This window comes from Cryptotermes secundus, unplaced genomic scaffold, assembly GCF_002891405.2.
Source record: "Cryptotermes secundus unplaced genomic scaffold, Csec_1.0 scaffold432, whole genome shotgun sequence".
NCBI lineage: Eukaryota > Metazoa > Arthropoda > Insecta > Blattodea > Kalotermitidae > Cryptotermes > Cryptotermes secundus.
In genome coordinates this window covers 446231-466689 of record NW_019731270.1, presented here as the reverse complement: position 1 = coordinate 466689, position 20459 = coordinate 446231, and the positions used below count along the sequence as shown (strand labels likewise).

Here is a 20459-nt window from a genome sequence, read left to right as displayed (position 1 = left end):
TTATTGTTATTACGGGGTTGTCGATGAAGTGTGTTATAAACTTTTATTGTGGCGTTCCGAAAAAAAAAGGGCTGTAAAATTCCCTCCACGAAAGATATTCCTTTTAATGATATAAATACTATTCACTTGAAGTGTTTCATATTTTCCAGAGACTGTAATAAAACGTTAACAATGCATAAAGTTAAAATCTCCGTTTAAGTCTACTGCCTCACCTTACGGCCCCATCGCGGAATTAAAGTAGGTCTCATTGTATTTAAGCAAATGGAATTACGTCCGCGGAAAGAAGAAGAAGAACTTCAATTTCTCTCGTTCGAGCTAACTTAACCCCAACAAACATCTGTTATTGAGTTGAAACTGATGGCAGAGAGAGGTGAAAAAGTTTTAAAACGGAGCGAGACAGAGACACGGACAGAGAAAGGAAGTAATTATCGCAGTTCCCTGGAGGCCACGAGCCACAGGTTCCACCGGTGACTGCCTTCCATTTCCCATATCCAATCCAATTAACTCTTCTCGATCCGTCGTTCTGTTTACAGGCTCTTTCAGTATTTCCTCCGTGACTGTATCGAAACCACGAGGCTGAATTTTAAGCCAGTGTGACAAGCGAAAGAGGCCGCTACTTCGTGCGAATCTTTTGGAAATTTTTCTGTATCATGGACATTGTTGACAGATTAGGCCTCTGTACCTGCTTGGAAAATTTAGAAACTGAAAATCGCAAAGAACAGAGCTCCGTGTTGTGTAATCGTGGTGGTAGTACTTCTGAATTTATTGAGTCATTTAAAAGTCACATGCAGGTTTTAGAAATTTGAAATGTCGGAACCAACTCTTAGCTCCAAATCTCGGAACATTTTGAAGAATATGCCACTTGCGTGTCTGAATCCACAATAGTAACTTCTGGCATGTCTTGTAACGTTTCCTCTGCTTTTCCATGCACCCAAGTTTTCACCCTGTGCACATCCCTTAATTTTGCGCTTCGAACCCCCATACGCGATTCAGTTGTGTCCTAAATTTACTAGAAGACTATAGAGGACGCTGCGAAAATGCTAAAATGTTGTTGCACTCTCTTAACTCTCGAGAATCAGAAGGAGCCTCTGTGGCTGGCCCTGCTCCCTCCACCTCCACCAGTAAAACCTCATAAATTTTTAATTTCTTTAAACGAAACTTATTAAAAAGGAATATAGGATGAGGACTTGTAATTGAGGTTGCCTGTTTCTAGCGGACCCAACAGAGTAGGTGCCTTCCACTTTTCCACCTGAAGACAGAAACATATACAGTTTTCGAAATGTTATGTTCTTTATAATACCGGACGCCGGACAAGTTGGGAAATTCAGTAACCCTCATTGCTATAGACTGTTGTGTGAATTCTTTGGAGCCGACTTGTCGGCTTAAATTTCAGTTCTAGGTTCAGTCGGGAGTCGTCTCATCATCTTCGAATTAAAACAAAACGCAGGAAGAGAAAAGGAAATTTTCTAGAACTGATTATATCTTCATGCTGAGGGTTCCTCTTGAGACATTAACAGTAACGAAACAGCATCTAGAGAATGAAAAATTTTAAGAAACGAAATCGATAAGTGTAGTGGAGACAAGTGATGGGTAAGAGTACAATAAAATTGAAAGCGAAGAAGAGAATTGGAGGTGAAGGAAGCGAAATGAATGAGATATAAGAAGAATGCAATTTCATTTTAAAATGTCACAAGGGAAAATTTGTGTTGAGGGCTGAAATTTAAAATGCAGATGTAATTGGCTGCTTGAAGAGGGGAAGGGGTGGGGGCTCAGCATCCGAGAGGCGTGACTGACGTGAGTGGGTCCCGGGAGCTAGGTAAGGACCCTCACATAAGAAGAGGATTCTCACAAGCTTTGTGTTTCCTTCTTATTGAATTGCGACGCTGAAGCGAAGTAACCGGAGAAGTAGTTTTCCGCGTATTAGCTCTACTGAGCAGTGGAGCACCAAAAGCCGGATGCGAGTACCAGAGACGAGTATGCAGATCAGGTGACGCTAATGCTTCCTGCAAGCCTGGCGATGCTGTGTCAGTTGATACTTGAGCAACAGAGACAAGGAAAATTTGGTCATGATGTTCAAGCACTTCGCTCTGTATCACTACACACTTGTTGAAAAATGTCCCAGTATACAACTTCTTTATTAAGACCGTCACAACACAACTATATCAAAGTCAGTGCCTAGTTTTGGCTCTGCTACATGTTTCGGTTATTAATAGCCATCATCAGGCAAATACATGGCCGACATATATACAACCACTGAACTGCAGTACTAATAAAATTGGATACAATAATATAAATTATATTGAAATATTTGCAGTAAAAATGCAATAAATTAGATTATATAAAACAAAAGTTATAGTATAAAACAAGAAAAAGTTCTTCGATTTATGCTTTACATCATCGAGTAAGTCGTTGGTTTTTGTGATTTTGTTGTGTTCCCATGGACAAATTGGAGTATTCTATATTNTTTTTGTATTGGAGTATTCTATATTTTGTGAATATTTAATAAACTGTTTTGGAGGCTCGTGATGCAGATGTAGTAATATTAATGTTAATTATTTAGGCGGTGCCTCATCTTACAAAGCACTGTCCGTTCTGTAGGGAATGTGAACAACAATTAAGATTGGAGTAAAATTGAGGAGAAAGCTTGATTTTTGTTACTTTCAATACATATTATTGGTATGTGAATAATATTTATCATATTAATGTAAAATAATCCGATGATTTTCGCTTACATTTTTTTATTAGTGAGTTGAGTATATGAAAACATTTTTGCCCTGTTGCAGTTAAAGGCGTTTTATGTGGACCTTCTGGTCCCTCTGGAAACCAACTTGGAGAAAGACACTAAAGTTGTACAGGTGAGTAAGATTTGGATATTCTGACTGCTTCTAACAGAGAGAGTTGCATAACAAAACTAAGTGAACACAGATTTTTGTTGTTGAACACTATTTTCTAACTTGTATGAAGACACCTTGAAACGTGGTAAAAGCAATATAAAATTAATTAAAATGTAGATGGAAAATAAGTCATCTGAAATAATCGAATGCAAGAAGATAGTTGCATTTAGGAAATGAGTTCTGTCCTCTAAGATATAACGCTGTGTAGTCCCTTGAAAGTGAACCATCTTTCGGAGGTAAATGTGGCCTCCACATTCAGGATTGGATAATACGCTCTTCTTCTTACTTGCTTCCTGCTATTTTCTTTCTTGGCTTATTCTTCGATGCTGAAGATGGGGTCCACATGTTTCTTCAAAAATTGGTTGACTTTCAAAAGACTACATGTCGTTATATACCAGAAGATAAAACTCTTAGAGATACTTGTAGTTTACTTTCAAATTTTAAGAACTGAAAGACTTCAGTAAGAAATTCGTCACTTATCAACGTTTTAGCTTTTTACAATTTAATATATTCTATCTGTTCCTTCAAGCAAGTTGTTCGAGCCCAACACTGGCAAGGTTGGCGAACCACATATTTCAAACTAATAATGTAGGCTTTAATGGAGATGGCTGAGCAAATATTTATTCCCTTCCTCGGATTCTTTTTTTATTCTTTATCAAACCGTACAGTATATGAATTAACGTGCGAAATCTGTGTACGTAAAAATGTAAAAACATTTACTCGTAAGACATTTCTGACCCATTCGTATTCGTTGGCATGGTGTTTAATGGAGATTCTGTACGACTTCCTGTGTATTATAACTTAGTAAAAAAAAATGTCAGCGCAGAACACAACCTACTTTCCCTGCCTCCTTCCTTTTGGTGTTGCTTCTCTGTTGTGAGCATCTATCTTCCCCCCCCCCTTCGTGACCCCTTCTCATGCTTATAGCCAAACATACAACCCGCGTAATTTTAACGATTTTTTTATTATTGAATGAAAATTTTTACTTCATGTGGTTGCAAGCTGAAGAATGTATTTTTGTTTATGTTGCTTCCTTATCTTGTAGTGTTCTCATATTCGGAATTCTTCTGCGCACTTCTAGGAGAGGATAGCTCAGCCAGTAAAGTCCATACTCTCATAGGACTTATATTCCCGACATGTGCAGCCGCTGATCTCTTTTCTGTACTTCAAACAAGACTACAGATCATCTTAGTTGAGTGCTTCATACTCGGAAGTTTTGTCGTTAGAGACCAAAAAAAAATGTTGTCAGAAGTTTGACAGTTTCTCCCGGACAGTTCCGGACAAATACTTTAAGAGGCGTCACTGTCTCTTGCTGTCACATCCGTTTCAGTTCATAACTGAATAATTTTGCGACCATTCGACGTGGTGTAACTTATGAACCTGAAAGAGCAACTACAAGTCTTAATGTCATCGCCAGACAATCTGAGTAACTTCCATATTTATTTTATCACCAGCATTTGTTTAATAATTTATGCTCTTTTATTTTTTCATTTTCAGTATTGTAATGCCATTATATCAGATTATGAGCCGTGGTTAAGCGGTTCATTTGTTTTAGTTATTCAAATCCATTTCTTCATTTTCAGAAGATACAGAACTTACGGTCCCATCACAGTGGCCACGAGGTTTAAGGCAGTGTTTCTCAACCGTTGTGAGACCTCCTCTTATAAAAAAAGAATTTACCGGGCCGCAGTCTCACAACGGTTGAGAACCACTGGTCTAAGGCATGAAAAATCTTCCCTCGCTCGAACGCTGGGATCGTGGGTTCGATTCCTACTCAAAGCATGGATGTCTGTGTGCTTTTATTCTGTTTTTATGTTGTTCTGTGTGTAGGTATCAGCCTTGCGAAGGGCTGATCCCTTACCGAAGGAGTCATATCGACTCTGTATAGGATCAGGAAACTGAAAAAAGGCAAGACCCAACGAAGGGCTGTATAATAATAATAGAGCTTACAGAATTTGATTTTAGCATGGTCGGCAATGATGAATTTGAAAGAATGTGGAAGGAAGCGGTCTTAGTTATCTTAATTACTTTCCGATTACTTACTTAACTGACTGATGAGGACGAAACAATGCGTCACATACCTCATGACTCAAGGTACGCGGGTTCAAACCCGGCGGAGGTCGTGGAAATTTTAAGGGCGGAAAAATTCAGGGAACAAATCCTCCGGGAGGGACTTTAAGCCGTGGGTCCCGTGTCGTAGATTTACGGCACGTAAAAGATCCTCATGTCTCTAGGAGACCTCTGAGCAAAATTAGGCAAGTTTCCCGCCCAAGTAGTTTCCAATGCCTCTGGTAGAGGGGGGAAACATCGGGTACCGACGGCCGACCTCGTTGGCTGAACGGGACTGATAGCACGCACGAGAACCGGTAGGGTATGGCGACATTAGAAATTAAAGGGGGACGGACAATGGACCAATAACTAGTCTAAGTGCATGGGGAAACCCACCCCCTCTAATAATAATAATAATTCTTCAGATAATGTTTGTGCTTACAGAGGATTTAACCCTAGAACTCTCGAATACGAATCGGTCAAAATCGACATTCCGTAATTTTGTAAGGTTCACAGTGTCGGAGTTCTGAGGTTTGGACAAGAAAAGAGCTGCTCTGGGATTGTCTAATTGGGCTGTAGAAACATTGAGTTTTGATAATGCTGAAATATAATTAAGGGAGAATCTGTGTAGATTAATTGTATCGGTGTTTGAAACTTGCACCTGCGAAATGTAGATCGGGGGCAGAAAAATACACAGCAAAGTTCACGCTGTTTATTCGTGTGAAAAATGAACTGCTTTCAGAGCGAACAAAAGAGATTTCTGCAGCAACATAAGCAACGCTCCGAGACGTACAGCAAAGCGGCAGCTACAATGAAGAAACAGCGGAAGAAGAACAAGGGCACCACCAAGACGGGGCTCGCCATGGACAAGGAGCTCAAGGTGAGGTTCATTGCCAGTCATGAGGAAATACACTTCACGTCTCTGCTGATTTCCTGCCGCCCCACGGTCAATTCACTCAGACTATCACGTCGGTTAATTTGGCTTTCTTTCCATAGCTATTTGTTTCTAGTCTCGCATCTCTCCCACTTCATTGTTCCTTCCTTTTTCCCTTCATTCGTTTTGTCTGTTTTGTTCTCTCTTTCGCTCCCATACTTTATCTCTTCCTGTCCTTCCCTATATTTTCTCTCGACATACCTTCCTATTTATTTAATTCGCTTTTCTCTTGAGTAGGCCGCACACCGACATGCGTCAAGACATGTAATAGTCAAGACACGATGTCGGCGACATGACGCAAAGAAAGGAGCACAATTGAAACGAATGAGGTTATGAAAACCGCCACACACCAGTCTGAGTCATGATGCTGACGTCAGCTTCATGCTGACGCATCACGAATGAAGAAAGACTGCGTCTTTTGTCTCATGTCTTGATGCTTGACTTGACGTGGTTGGTGTGCGGCCGCCCTAACGAATTATATGCAGCCCTCAAAGCACTGCGGGAGGCAGTTTTCTTACTCTGTGCTAAGTTCCGCATGGTCTCGATTCGAAACTCTCGTATCCTTGTTTCCAAGTACAAAAACTGAAGGCTTTGAGAAAAGTGTCCCAGTCTTCTAGAAGAATACCAGGATAATACTTTAATATATGCCAAGATTATTTCCTTTGTCTTTTCCTACTTCCCAGCCATGATCATCTTCCCCTCTCATTCGAAGCTATAGAGCCTGCAGTTGAAACATCGTCGCTCAATAACCTAAATATAAGCCAGCTTTTCTGACACTTTGCTCCATTTCTACAGATCACAAGTGCAGCTGTTAATGTCACTTAATCTGATAATTCTAACTCTCAGCAGCTGGAGGGCAGAGCAGCAACAGTTAATTAATTTCAATGCATTTGAATCATCTGCAGATGTTTGTCTGATATCTGGAAGTCATGTGCTAGACACGTTACAAGATGTGTTGTGTGTTGCAGAACATGCAGGTGCTGGAAGAAGAGAAATCCAAATTAGACGCTTTCTGTGAACAGAGTCTGAAGACGGTAAGCCTCGTATAACCATTAATATATATCTTAATTGGGGATGGTGCATCAGTTTGCCTACCCACACTGTTAACCTCAGCAACACAGTAAGAGTTTGCATGGAAAATTCTTGTGACAAAAAAATGCTGCACCTTTCGTTTCGTAAAAGAGAAAATTGTTATTAATTAACTAGCACCTTTCCTTGAAGATGTACACGGGAATAGATTTATAGCTGATGCACCTCTTAATCTCCTCTCTAGATGCAGGTGAATGATTTACTGATGTTCTGGCAGCTATGCCCCTTGGGGAAAATTCCCCAGTACAGATCGAATGAGAAGGTAGGTGAGTGACAGAACCGAGACAGACTGGCCGACTGACCACCGGTCGTAACATAATCTTGACCTGAGTCAGTTGGTCGGTTAGTTAATCGAGAGTTGCTGTAGCTGAGGCCGGGGACAGTTTGGGAACCTAAAAGAAAGGGAAGTCCGCCGTTGGAAGCCGTTTCCAGGTATCGGCTAGTGTAAACACAGCAGGCGAAGAAGACTTAAGTGTATGCTCTAGTGAACTGTAAAGTGTGTAAATTAGTGAAACGGTTATAATTACTTGTAGGCACGGATCTGTAAGTGTTCAGTAAATGCAATTACCTATCCAAACCTTGTATATATACTCAATCAAATGACAATATTTTCTAGGCCATGACGCAGGAAAGACGGCGGTATGGGTTTGTGCTAGAGCGCCAGTGTTCGTTGGCGAAACACTACTTGGCGTATCACAGTCAGGGGGGCACAGTGCTGCAGAGACATCTCGACGACTGGCAGGAGGTGGCCCAAACACGAGAGTTCCTCCCAGAACCTGTGGAAGCCATGTTCACTAATAGACTGCGGGTGAGCACAGCGTCCACTGGTGTGGGTCACGTATAATGTTATTTTGTACTGCCAAAGCAGATTATGCATGCTTTCTTACCTTAATTCCATCTTCACCACCATCAAATTTGCCCCCATTAATGAGATTAACACTGATCATAAGAGAAGTTTCAAGGTATTGATCCAAGTTGCATTATATCCTGATATGGAGGTATACAGAAGCATAATGAACCATGTTCGCCAGCCCTGTTCATAGAAATTGTTAATAAGGACTGGACAGTCACACAAATCTCTCCATACAATAAAGTCGCCCTGGTGATGGGTGATATTGTGACTAAGCATGCACTGATTGTGGGTAGTACTAAGTACTTCCAGCAGGCGGATCTGCCGACAACAGTCTGTCTTGAGGTGTCGTCATTATCATGAAAAATATTTGTTTAGAAATGCCTCTTGGAACTTTTTTTTTTCATTTTTTCAGTACTGAATACGGTGATTGGATTATGATTATGCAAATTAGAATTCTATTAATGCTTAATTTCATGTATGGAGTCGGGTTAGAATTCCTCCACCATAGTCCTATGATTCGTAGAATGTGATGAAAAGGGAAATCGGTACCTGGGGGTGTAATTGAGCCACCCTGTCTCTGGGGGACATGGTCGTCCAGGTTGAGCGATGGTTGCAAGGATGATGGCCGTTCTACGTAGAAGTTATTGTTGTCAAATCTAAAGATATGTAAACCAGATTGTCTGATTCACGACACAAAGTTGAGAAGAGACAAACATGGCAGAATCTTCTAAGGAAGGCTAAGGCTCAAAAATTGCTTTTTTGCCAATGATGATGATGATGAATTTCATAAATGAAACTTACAGTTGATGAATTCTGAGATATATATATTCTCAGATTGTATCGGTCTATAACATTAGCTTATTTGTATGGAAATTAACCGTTAAATAATCACACACACACAACCTACAATACTCTAACTTTGCACACTGAGTATTGGCAGACACCTAATTTTATTACTACCGCATACTGACTACATGGACATGTATACGCACGATATAATATGCTTTTACAGCAAGTGAGTTTCTGGCCAGACGAGGATCTCTACTCATCTCCCAGAAGTCCCAGTGTGGAGGATGACCGTCTTTCTATTGCATCACAACTGAGGAAAACAAAGTCAATGGATGCCTCATGCCTGGACATGCGCTCCATTAATGATGCCACAAGTCCCATGAAACCTTTGTCCAGAGCAAAGTCAGACTTCAACCTAACTGCCTCCACACACTCCCTCGTGCACGGTAAGTTCCATTTGTCCTCATTTGTCTCTTCTTTCTTCTCGAACTAGTCACTCCAGAACAAACGAATACCGATGACAATTGATATAGAATTCTGTATTCATGTTATAGATATTTGCATAGATGTCGAATGCAGATGAGCTCTTTCTGTTCAGGCCCAGACACTCCTTCAAGACCGAAATCAATGGCAGTTCCTGATAGAGGACCAGGCTGGGACACCCAACTTGCCAGGGCCCTGTATGCCTACCTGTCCAGTGGAGACAACCAGCTCAGTTTCCTTGAGGGAGACATCATTGCTCTTATGGGTGAGCTTAATTGGTAGCAAATACAAATATTACTCATACTAATACACTGAGACTCATGCAGTATTAACCCTCTAAAGCAAAATACTTACCATGTGCACTACCTTCTCTAACACTAAAAATTTCTGCATTGTGCACGTAGTATATGTTTCATATTCTGTTCAAAATTATTACTTCTCTAAACATGATTAACCAACCAGGTTTGTGATAGAAATGCAGTGTGGTTGTTCATCCTCATAGATACGAGCTTCATTTCTGAATATCATTTAGATGAATTGCATACTTCAAAGGGTTAATACAAGTTATTTTCCGATTTATAAAAGCAATTGAATTGGAATTTCCTTGCTTTAATATGAAATAAGTTCATATTGTTTTTCTTTTCTCTTCATTAAATACGCAGGGAAAATTCATCCAAATCTGAAGATAACCTGAAACCTTTTACTTTAGACTACCTAATAGTGTATGGAACATTTGCGAAAATTGTGTTTTCCTTGGTTGTCTGAAGACAATTAAAGCGATGTTCCTTTTATATTAATCTTGTTTCTGACTGTGTTGTTATTTCAGTCATGGTTCCAAGGTGAATTCCTTCTGAGACAAGTCTCTGGTCTAGAACTGCGATTTATAAACTCGTTTGAGGCATGCATGTATATCCATGTTTCTTGCATGTTGTGATGGTCTGTGTAAGTAGAGACCTTACAACAGCCCAATTTTCCATCTAGGGAGTCTTACTGAATGTCAGGAGTTTCCTAACTACAGAAGAAAATTTGAAACGAAACAGATGAGATACCCCATTGTGTAAAAGCTAAAGAAGAAAGACCTCAGACTTTTTCCTTATTTATCTTTCTTTCGTTTATCTTTCGTTCTTTCTTTCTTTTTTCTTTCTACCCATTTTTCACCCATTCTTTCTGTATTCTCTTCCTTATATCTTTCTAACATCCTTTCTCCCTTCCTTACCCTCTTTCTTATGAATACGTATAGTTGCCACGAACAAACCCTGGACGACACCAAAAACCTCCCCACCAAGACAGACAGGCAGCACAAAATCTGCCCGATACAAGAAGGACGATAGGAGTACGGACATGAACCTACATGGTTTAAAAAAAAATTTTAACTATTGACAATAAAGGTTTTTTAAATAACATCTAGAAACTTTTAAAAACTTTACAACACCAGGAAGCTGCTGTGATTGTGAAACGTTCGACGTTATGCGTACTGTGCATTATAGGATATAAGTGTATGTATATTAAATCAAAACACCTATTGTGATGGTCGTTTCCAGTTTGTAATGATGTTCCGCCTGAAGATGGCCTGTAAGGACCGAAACATGTAAGGGAGATAAGTTTTAATGTAGTAAAAACTTACATGTCACATTGGATGGAGTGGTTTGTATTTATATATATTTATAGTTGCAGTTACTAACATCCATAAATACAGAACATAATGGAATACAAGACCTTCCTGTTCATCCATGGTAATGATGGGTAAAAGATACATGAATAATTGAAAAACAAGGATAATCTGAATTTTGCAGACAATGGTAATTGGTAAATACATAAATTAGTGAAATATATATATATGTATATGCATAGCATCCTATTCATTTATTTAAAAAATTGTAAGATTTAGAGAAAAAGTGTATTGAATATAAAAATATTTACTCCTTTTTATAATATTCAAATATTTCTTACTTCCCTAAACACCAAGTTTATTTATTATGGAGAGATGCACATAAATGCATGCAAGTCTTCAAATAAAGTTGTTATTAACACTTTTTGATCTAAGTGAAATTCGAAGTGGCTCAATAGTTCTTCATAACATTCTCCAATATCAAATTTCATGAAAATCAATCCAGCAGTTCTTGAATATACAGACTGCCTGACAAGTGGGCTTAGCTGAATTAATAGACATTCTGCAGGGTTATGAATACTCCAAGAAGTACATGAGTTAAGCTGCAAACGGGAAAATCTTTGTGCAGATAAGCGGAAATATACACTTTTTGGAAAAATTGTTTGTTCTTCAGGTGAAAGGAACAAGGGTTGGCAGTTTGGGGAAAATCTGAGAACTCAGTGCAGCGGTTGGTTTCCACTAGCATACACAGAACTTCTTCTGGATGACACAAGGTGAGGAGACAGCATGTAAATAAAATGTAATATTTTATATTGTATTCACTATTTAATACCATTCGTTCAGCTACAAAATAATAGGACCTATCATTTTATTTTTCACAAAGTCATATTCTTTGGAAATTTTGTGCATAATTATTATTCTTCTAACTTCTATGAAGTACATTGAGTCTGTTTATAATCAAATAATATGGTCAGGAAAATTTAAAAAAGACACACACAACTGGTGAACAAAGTCTCATTTGATGTTGTTCAGCTCTCCAACGCATCAGAGGATACAGAGCCTGGACTCCACTGGGTCCAGTACAGCTGCTACAACACCAGCAACGCCTACTGCTGGAGGTTTCAGCATAACCTCTCAAAGTGGCCCAGGAGCTGGCAGCCAAGGCCAGCAGGCACAGCTGCAGCAACAGCCAAGCAGTCTGCTTTCGGGTAAATCTGGAATTGCCAGCCCTGATACCACCACAGCGACATCCCCTCGGCCCTCTGCCGCTACCACCCCAGTAACAATGTTTGGCGACACTCTCCTGCACCACAGAGCCACCAAGCAGGTAGGATCCTCACTGTACAGTAGTGCTCACCTGCCTGGCTATCAAGTAATTTCCACCTTTGCTTGATTTGTGAATTGAATTATCTTCTTTTGTATTTGTTGTCATTTGAACCTTGTCAAGAAAGTTTCTTATATTTTAATAAATGTTTTCCGTATTAATGGTATGCTTCTTCATTGTATAAATAGTGATTTCAGTATTTTAGGTACAGACAAACATATACCGAGGATAAATGTATAAAATAACCACAAAGACAAGGGGACGAAAAGTAAGAAAATTCTGTAGACATACATGTTCAATTTCTTTTCCTGTTTATATATGTGAATATATTATGAATTGAAATTTACTTTTCCTTCCTAATAAATGCTATTCTTGCTTATGAATGATTATTTTAACATAATGACATCTTTCATTGTATTTAAGGTAGACAGTTTCAATCTTCATGCTGTTTCTGGTATCATTATTGCATGGTTATTGTTATCGCAATAGAAAGAGCAGATTCGTTTTTTTGGAATACTTTCTACTTTTCAGTTCAAAATCTTTCGTCTTTCCAGTTAATATATAAGACTGTAAACATTTGTTTACTCAAAATTAGAATTCCATCCATTCTTCTACATGTCTGTAAAACTTCATCTCTCACCCTAAAAGAGGAACATAAATTAAGGGTGTTTTGTAACTGATGCTGAAGCGAATTTCTGGACATGAGAGAGGTAAGTATAAAGACACTGAAGAATATGTGATAATAAAGGGCATAAAAGCTTGTACCAGGCTAATATTATTAGGGTAATACGAAATCAGCGAGGATGAGATGCGGAGATGAGAAATACATATAAATTTTTCTTCAGTCAACCAGAAGTGAAAAAGATCAAATACAATTATGAGATATGCATGTTTTTCAATAGGGTCTCTATAATGAATATTTGCTATACAGAAAACACAATATGCTTAGTGTATGATTTCTTCTGCACCCACCCTCTCTCTGTTCTTCATTTTCACGTACCTGTTCCTCCTTTATCATATACTTGTTCAATGTGTACTTTTCGTTTCAAATTAAGTGTTTATCACAATGAAGAAATACACATCTGTGAACTTTATATTTGATTTACTTTACTGCTATGTATATATGTATTATCCCAGGTCATTATGAATTTAATTAATAAATTTAAATTAATTAGAAATCAATTTCATGTAATTAATTTTCGTTTTCAAAGAACTCCAAGTGCTGCTGGATATGTGATTTCAAATTTCATATCGTGTTCCAAGGATTTATATAGCAATTTGAAGGGAGGAAGCTTCTCATTGAAACAGTCATGCCCCAGTGTGTTTGCTTCATACTTACACTTGTATTTACTCATAGACATGGATGGCATTTCCTTCTACATGGAGCATTTTTATTCATAAGCCATTTGTTTAATAAAAGGACTGCACAGAATTTAATTGTGAAGCCCTCTTTATTACTGTTCCTTTGAAGAAAAAACTGTAAATTAAAATCTTTGCTTTCAGTATGTGTATTTAATCAAACACATAATAATTAAAACTACAGAGGTCTGTTCTTCCATGTAAACAGCTTACGGTTCATATACCGCCTCTTCAGAACTCTTCTATTTATATTCACATATGCCTAATAGTGTAATTTAAAGTGTAGTGGACTCCAATACTCTGTGTATTATCTAAACCGTATTGTTTAATAAATTTGTATAAGCCATTCATTTCAGTTCGACTATGTTACTATGAAAACTATTTGTAATCTTCCCATTAAACTGGACAGTAAATTATTATTAGTAGTGCAATTGTCTTAGGTAAAGGTAAAAGTTAAATTTAGCCCTATAACGGACCATGAAGACCCATAGGGTTGTGAGATATTGAGGCTCCCACATTTTCTAGAAAATTGGCCCACAGACAGCAGTAAAGTTGTCAGCCTTAAGTGCCGGCCACCCTTTACCCCCAGGAATATCCCTGGTACTCATTTATGTTATAAGCTGAGTCGACCTCAGGGCTATAGTGTGGCTGGAAAGATCAGGTGAATTGAAAAAGTCCATTTAACTCATTAGGACTTGAACTCATGACCTTCCAACTTGTAGCTATGCTAATGCTTGCCCTCAGTATGATTGTCTTATTTGTTTTAACTAATTTCAAGGAGAATCACTCCTTACTTCAAAATTATGAATACAACACATAGTGAAAGAATAGAGTGTAGATTGTTGTGAATTGTGTATTTCATTTTCTGTACTTTATAGCTCATCATACTAAAGCACATTACCCTTTTACAAATCAATAAATTTGTTCTCTATTACAGTAAATGTTGATGCAGCTAATGAATATGCATGTTGTACAACATTATTATTCCAAAGCAAATTATGAGTACTGCCTCACTAATTATGACTATGTTTATAGACAGTCTGTGATTGATTATAAATATCAGTAATTGAATGAAACTTAATTTCTCTGAATATAATTATTTTTTTTTTTTAATTTTCATATAGTAATTAAAATTATTAAAATTTGTATTGTAAGATTAATATTACCACTATCAAAGTAATGTTTATAGATTTACACTGTGGAAGTAGAACCAAACTTTGAGCATCCTAAATCCATAATCCAACAAAAGATAAACCCTTCACTCACTTGTGCCTGTGACTCATACTTGCAATGATCTTCCCCTAGATTAATTTTGATATTATGGTCCAAGAAATATCCCACTTGCCACAGAAAGTTTGTATGCATTCTTAGTCACCTCAGTTCTCCACACAATTCTACTTAATCCATATAAATCAAAAAGTTTTGTAGAACCAAATATTTTATTCTGCATATTTAGTAAATAGTTGTGGACAACTGATAAGGGGTATCCTCCAGCTTACGAATTAGAAGGAGAGTTTACCATTAGCTGCTCTGTGTTACTGAACTATTATATTTTGCATTCTTCACCAGCTATTATTGGGGTCATCAAATAAGGGAAGAATTGATGGCTGGGATATGTAGTCCACATGGAAGAGATGAGAAATAATACAGATTTTGGTTGTAAAACCTGTAGATAATATACTGCTTCAGAGACATAAACAGGGGTGGGGGGATGATATTAAAACATATCTCTAAGGAATAGGGTATGATGATATGAGGTTGGATCGTGTGACTGAGGGCAAAAGCCAATGGTGAATAATTGTCAACGTGTTAATGAACCCTTGGGTTCTATAAGAAGAGGTGTATATTTCTTCAGTAGCTGAGGGATCCGTTTCTTTATAAATGCATCAGAGGCTTAGTCCAGAGGCTTCTCCTGCCAAAAAGGAGAATTCACACGCCAATTCTGAAATGTAATTTATGGCTGGATACCTATGAGAGACTCATGCAAAAAGTTATTTTTTCATACTCTGTAAAGAACTGAAACTAGTTCAGCACCTGTATTTGTGTACAGATCACTTCCTAAACAAAGAAGTTTAATGTAAACAATTATAGATCACCAAGAGGTGATAAAACTGTGTGCTCTTAAATGTGATTTGTTTCCATGCTTTCTGCCTGTAGATACGTCGTGGGACTACAATTTCTGCTAGCAACGTTGGTCCCCCTCCAGCTCTTCCCGCACCTGTTCCCACACCAAAAGTTCCAGCTTCATCGACGCTTCCCGTTGCACGAGGAGTGGCAGATAGGCGTCTGATACACCCACCTCCGATGCCACCACTCCCACTGCTTGGAAATGCAAAGAGACCACCAGGAGCTATTGGAAGCGGTATTGGGAATGCCAGTCTCCACAGTAGTAATGACAGTGGCTTCAGCAATGACCCCCCTCCAGCCCCAGAGGTAGACTACTCTGATGAAGACAGCACCAGGTAATACTTCAAATTGTAGTAAGAATTTTGGTGCATATAGAAAGCACCTTTTACTTTGTCATATGTCACTACCTGATAGTAACAGCATCCAAACTAATGAACAATTATGGGTTCATACCTGTGTGGTAGACCTCTACAAAATTTACCAAACAGAGATTCTGATATAGTTTGGTCCATTTTAAAAACAGGGCTTCTCAAGGATTGATATGTCCTTTTAATTATGCCTTTCAAGTTCTTTGACTAAGATTGATTAAAATGGATATGTAGCACTTATGTTACACACATATTATCGTTTATAAGTTGACCAATTTCAGTTTATTTAACAACCACTTTATATGAAAGCCTCAGTAATCTTTCATTTTCATCATATGAGTGAATTTTATAAATTGTTTTGATGTTTGATAGTTTTAGTTTCTGGTACCAGTATTTTTATATGTGTGTTTAGTAANACTGATGATGATGATGAGTAATTTGAACTCATTTTAAAGACACTTCCTGTAGGGACCCAATCCCTCTTTTTATGCTTTTGAGTTGTTTGTTAAATATTGATGAAACCTCATAAGATACATTTCAGAGTAGGAATATTACCATGTTTAAGTTTAAAGTCTGCATTTCTTAAGGTAATAATACATTCTGGGACATGTTGATGTAAGTTTCGAGCTAAAAGTATAATTATTTCAACACAATTTGCAAGTATCAACAGAAGGTAAATATTAGCTCATGTGCAATATATACAAAAGGTTCATTGATTTTGAGAAATACTCATTAATTGTTCACCATTGAAAGCACTGTCTGAATTCGTGTGATCTTCTCTCGCCATCCAGTGTTTTTGTATTGCGTACACAGCATATGGTGCCACATACCTTGGCAGCAGACATATGTAAATTAACTACACTGTCCAACTGCCACTCCTAGCAATATTTTGTTTCATGTATTGGAGCTTAACAGGAAAGCCCCTGTTGAATTATTCATATTTAAAACAAGTCTGTCTTTTCTCCATATATGAATAATCATATAATTAAGTCCCATTGAACCAAATTTGCAGGTCTACTTAATACGGCATTGTTCCAGTGAACTGTAATTTAGTGATAATATTATGGGACTAATTTTGACTGAAATGTCACGGTTTACATGACAGTAAATGTTGAAATAGAAATAAAATAGCTGAAAGTCTGGTGTTGGATGTCTGATGAAAAATGTTATATAATATTTGTGTCAGTCTTATTCTAGAATTCGTAGTCATTGTGACTGCTGTCATTCCAACAATATAGTTGCCTCTCCATTCATATAAGTCTAGTGAGTTTTAGCAATGTGTATCTTTTATTTGTGTAATTATGATCTGTAATTAAAACTATGGTCACAAATCCATTCATGTTAGTAATATGCCTAGAGTGCAGCACATTATGTTTTCTTTAAAATAGTTGTGTTCTAAATTAAATAAATAAGAAATTCATTACTTGACTGACATATATTAATTTGCTTTATTTATATCTTGTTACTGTCCTGAGAACAAGAGTTAACAAATGTTTGCATAGCAGCTTTGGGTAGACATTTAAACTTTTGTGCTTTTTGTTTGTATTATACCATATATAATAAAGTTATTCTTTCCTTTTGTCCTCTAAATTATAAGCAGAAAGCCTCCAGACCATAAAGCAGTGAGGCCACATAATGGAACACCAGAAGATGAAGATCCTTCTACACCTGTAAATATAGTGCAGAAACGCAAAAAGCAGCTGCTATCTTCCGTTAGAGGCTGGCTTCTGTATAAGTCAGCACTCGACCTCTGGGATGATGTGAACAGCCAGCATGTGAATAGTCTCCCAAACAGCAAGCAAGGAAATGCATCAACCAGTGCTCAACATCCACTTGCTTTGCGCCAATCATCAAGTGTTGGACACCTAGCAACATTGGGACGTTACAGTGGAGATAAGAATCAGGCTGCAATGACTCTCCCAACAGATATCCAGCGACCTTTACCTAAAGAGATAAAATCAATGGAACTCTTAACATCTTCAGGAAAGAAAAGTTTTATGAGCAATGGTGCAGGAGGTGGTACAATGGTAAAGAGGAGCAAATCTCTGTGGAAATTCAGGAGATTTAATCGAGATGATGATGGTATCCTTGAAGGAATGTCTCTATGGCAACATCGCTCTCTTGTTGATGTCCACATTGCAGTGCAACAAGAAGAGGAGGCAACATTGTCAACACCAACAACAGTAAAGAAAAAGTCAACAGGTACCAACACATCCCAGATAATTGACCCTGAATTACCTTCAAACAACAAGTGCCCAACTCCAGTCATGAGAATGAAACTTGTGCCTGTTAAAGACGATCAGGGTATTTTAAATGGTAATGTTGGCACACCTCCAAAACCTATGGAGAGGAAAAGCATAAAGGCAACTCAGAATGGTGGGATCTCTACAAATAAAGAAAGCAATGCCAGAAATAAGAGTCCTGTGCCAACTTCAAAGAAGCCACCACCCAGAAATAATGTTGATACCAAGGATGATGATGGTTTGCTGATACCAAGATCAGTCCAGCAACAGTACTGTTCCTCTGATGAGGAAGATGATGTTGATGATGAAGAAGAAGAAAACACTGATCTTGAGAATGGTGACAGTGAGTCATGTATTGTGGTGGATGACCACATGAAGGCTAAGATTAGTTTAAGCAGAAGGCAGCAGATTTTGAGGGAAGCCAGGGCATCAATTGAGAGAGGAACACTGTTACCTCGCACGAGGCTTGTGAAGGAACATGGACGGAAAACCAGAGTGGAAATCCCAAATTCTGCAGATGGGCTCTTGTACTATGGACGTACCCTACAATATCGATTGAAGAAACCTGAACGTGGGTCCAGATTTGACCAAGTGTCAGAGATCACAGGAAACATATACGGACCTTGGTATGATTTATGGGGTGTTGATTCATCTGTTAGACAGTGAACTGAGTTGTGGAATACAGAGACAAGGACTGTTTGATAAATTAGGTTACTCATTACCTACATAATGATGATTTTATGATTTTCTTTAAAATTACATATTATTTTATTACATATGGGCTGCTCCCTCCATTGTCTGTAGATTTTAACTCTCTCACTATATGCTCAATTTCAGTACATGACACTGTACATAATATTGAATTTGTAATTTTACAGAAGTGTTTGTTTATAATAAAAGTTTACATACCTATTATTTTCTTCAAGCCAGTTCAGTAACATAAAAACACTTCTGTGTGCTAATAAATAGGTTGGGTGGTATTATAAAAACTCACTAAAACATGTTGCATGTGCATGCTGCACCATACCTTGACCTACTTTTACATGTCTGAAAAATGTGTATTACAAAATATGAATTAACCATAACAAATCATTAATTTCTGTTGTAGCATATGTTGCTGTTATTTTATTATAAATAAATACAGTGCGTACAATCAAGTGCGCGCCGCGGCTGCAATTTGCCATGAGTCATACCACCGCAGAACGGATGCAGTCGCCGGGAGGAGTTGCAACACTCCCCGCGACTGCAGTGCCGTTCTGCGGTGGTATGACNGACTGGCGTAATAAGATACGACGTAGCGATCGGGAACCCTGAACAGTTTTAATATTTTTACGATTGACATTTGTCAATATATATGATGGACATATATTTTAGTTATTTTAAAGTGAAGACAAGGCATACAATGTACTAGTTTGACGTTTTATACATGTTTGAACATTAGCCAGGAATCTGGCTTCTGGCTTTCATTTGTATATTCTCAGAAAATAAGGAATGCAAAACTAACAGTAAATGAGCTTTCACTAATGCAGTTATTATAACATTTTTCCCAAGCTTAAAGAAGGGGCAAATCAAAGATTAACAAAATAGTATAATTATAGAATTGTATGTTAGTAAAAGTTATCATGTGATACATTTTATATGGGCTCCCTTGTACCGAGTTTGGTGCATTAGTAGACATTGAAGTCATATTCACTGAACATGACCTGAACCTGCTTGCAGGTCAGAATGACATGTGACATATAAATATTGCACATGTGTTTTCCAACACATTTCACAGATCATCAAAGAAATATGTTGGAAAATGCTGCCATTAATATTCCATTCTTCTTGTCCTATTAACGTTCAGAAGCATGAAGAAATATACATGTATATCCAGGTACCCACGGAAGTATGGCAATTGCATGCGGTGAGGGAAAATAATCTGCACTCGCTTCATACTCTTACTGTCTGTGATAAGTAATGTTAGAGTTGTGAAGATTGGTAACATTGATTGTGTTAGATTTGAGGTCTTTTGACAGTGATTAGGCGGACTACTGTTTCCTGGAATGTGAAGATTTGCAGCCTGGTAGAAACTCACTGATATCTTGGAGTAACATACTGCCCCTCCATCTCTATTAAGTTCGCTTCTTGCTATCATTTCTTATATAATATAATCAGATTTATTCTACACATATAAGCAATCTGAAAATTAAATTTGTTAAAAAACCAGCATGTTTTCATTATCATGTGACATATGTGTGGAATTCATTAAGGAAGAGTCATAATATTGAAGTCCAAGCATTATTATTGTGATACAGTTTTTTACTTTTTTATAAATGAGTGACAAAAACACACTGAA

General features: G+C 37.8%; 1 protein-coding gene across 1 annotated transcript in view; it reads left to right on the top strand.

The window, feature by feature from the left end:
* Nucleotides 1-19253, top strand: part of LOC111866795 — a gene marked incomplete at its 5' end in the record, with an annotated part of 169494 nt that extends 150241 nt beyond the window's left edge. Inside the window, 10 exon segments of the mRNA XM_023856061.2 lie at nucleotides 2784-2855; nucleotides 5686-5823; nucleotides 6846-6911; nucleotides 7583-7774; nucleotides 8832-9054; nucleotides 9207-9356; nucleotides 11374-11473; nucleotides 11733-12027; nucleotides 15541-15845; nucleotides 17476-19253. Coding sequence (XP_023711829.2) covers nucleotides 2784-2855; nucleotides 5686-5823; nucleotides 6846-6911; nucleotides 7583-7774; nucleotides 8832-9054; nucleotides 9207-9356; nucleotides 11374-11473; nucleotides 11733-12027; nucleotides 15541-15845; nucleotides 17476-18787 — 2853 coding nt within the window.
* Nucleotides 19254-20459: the final 1206 nt, after the last annotated feature.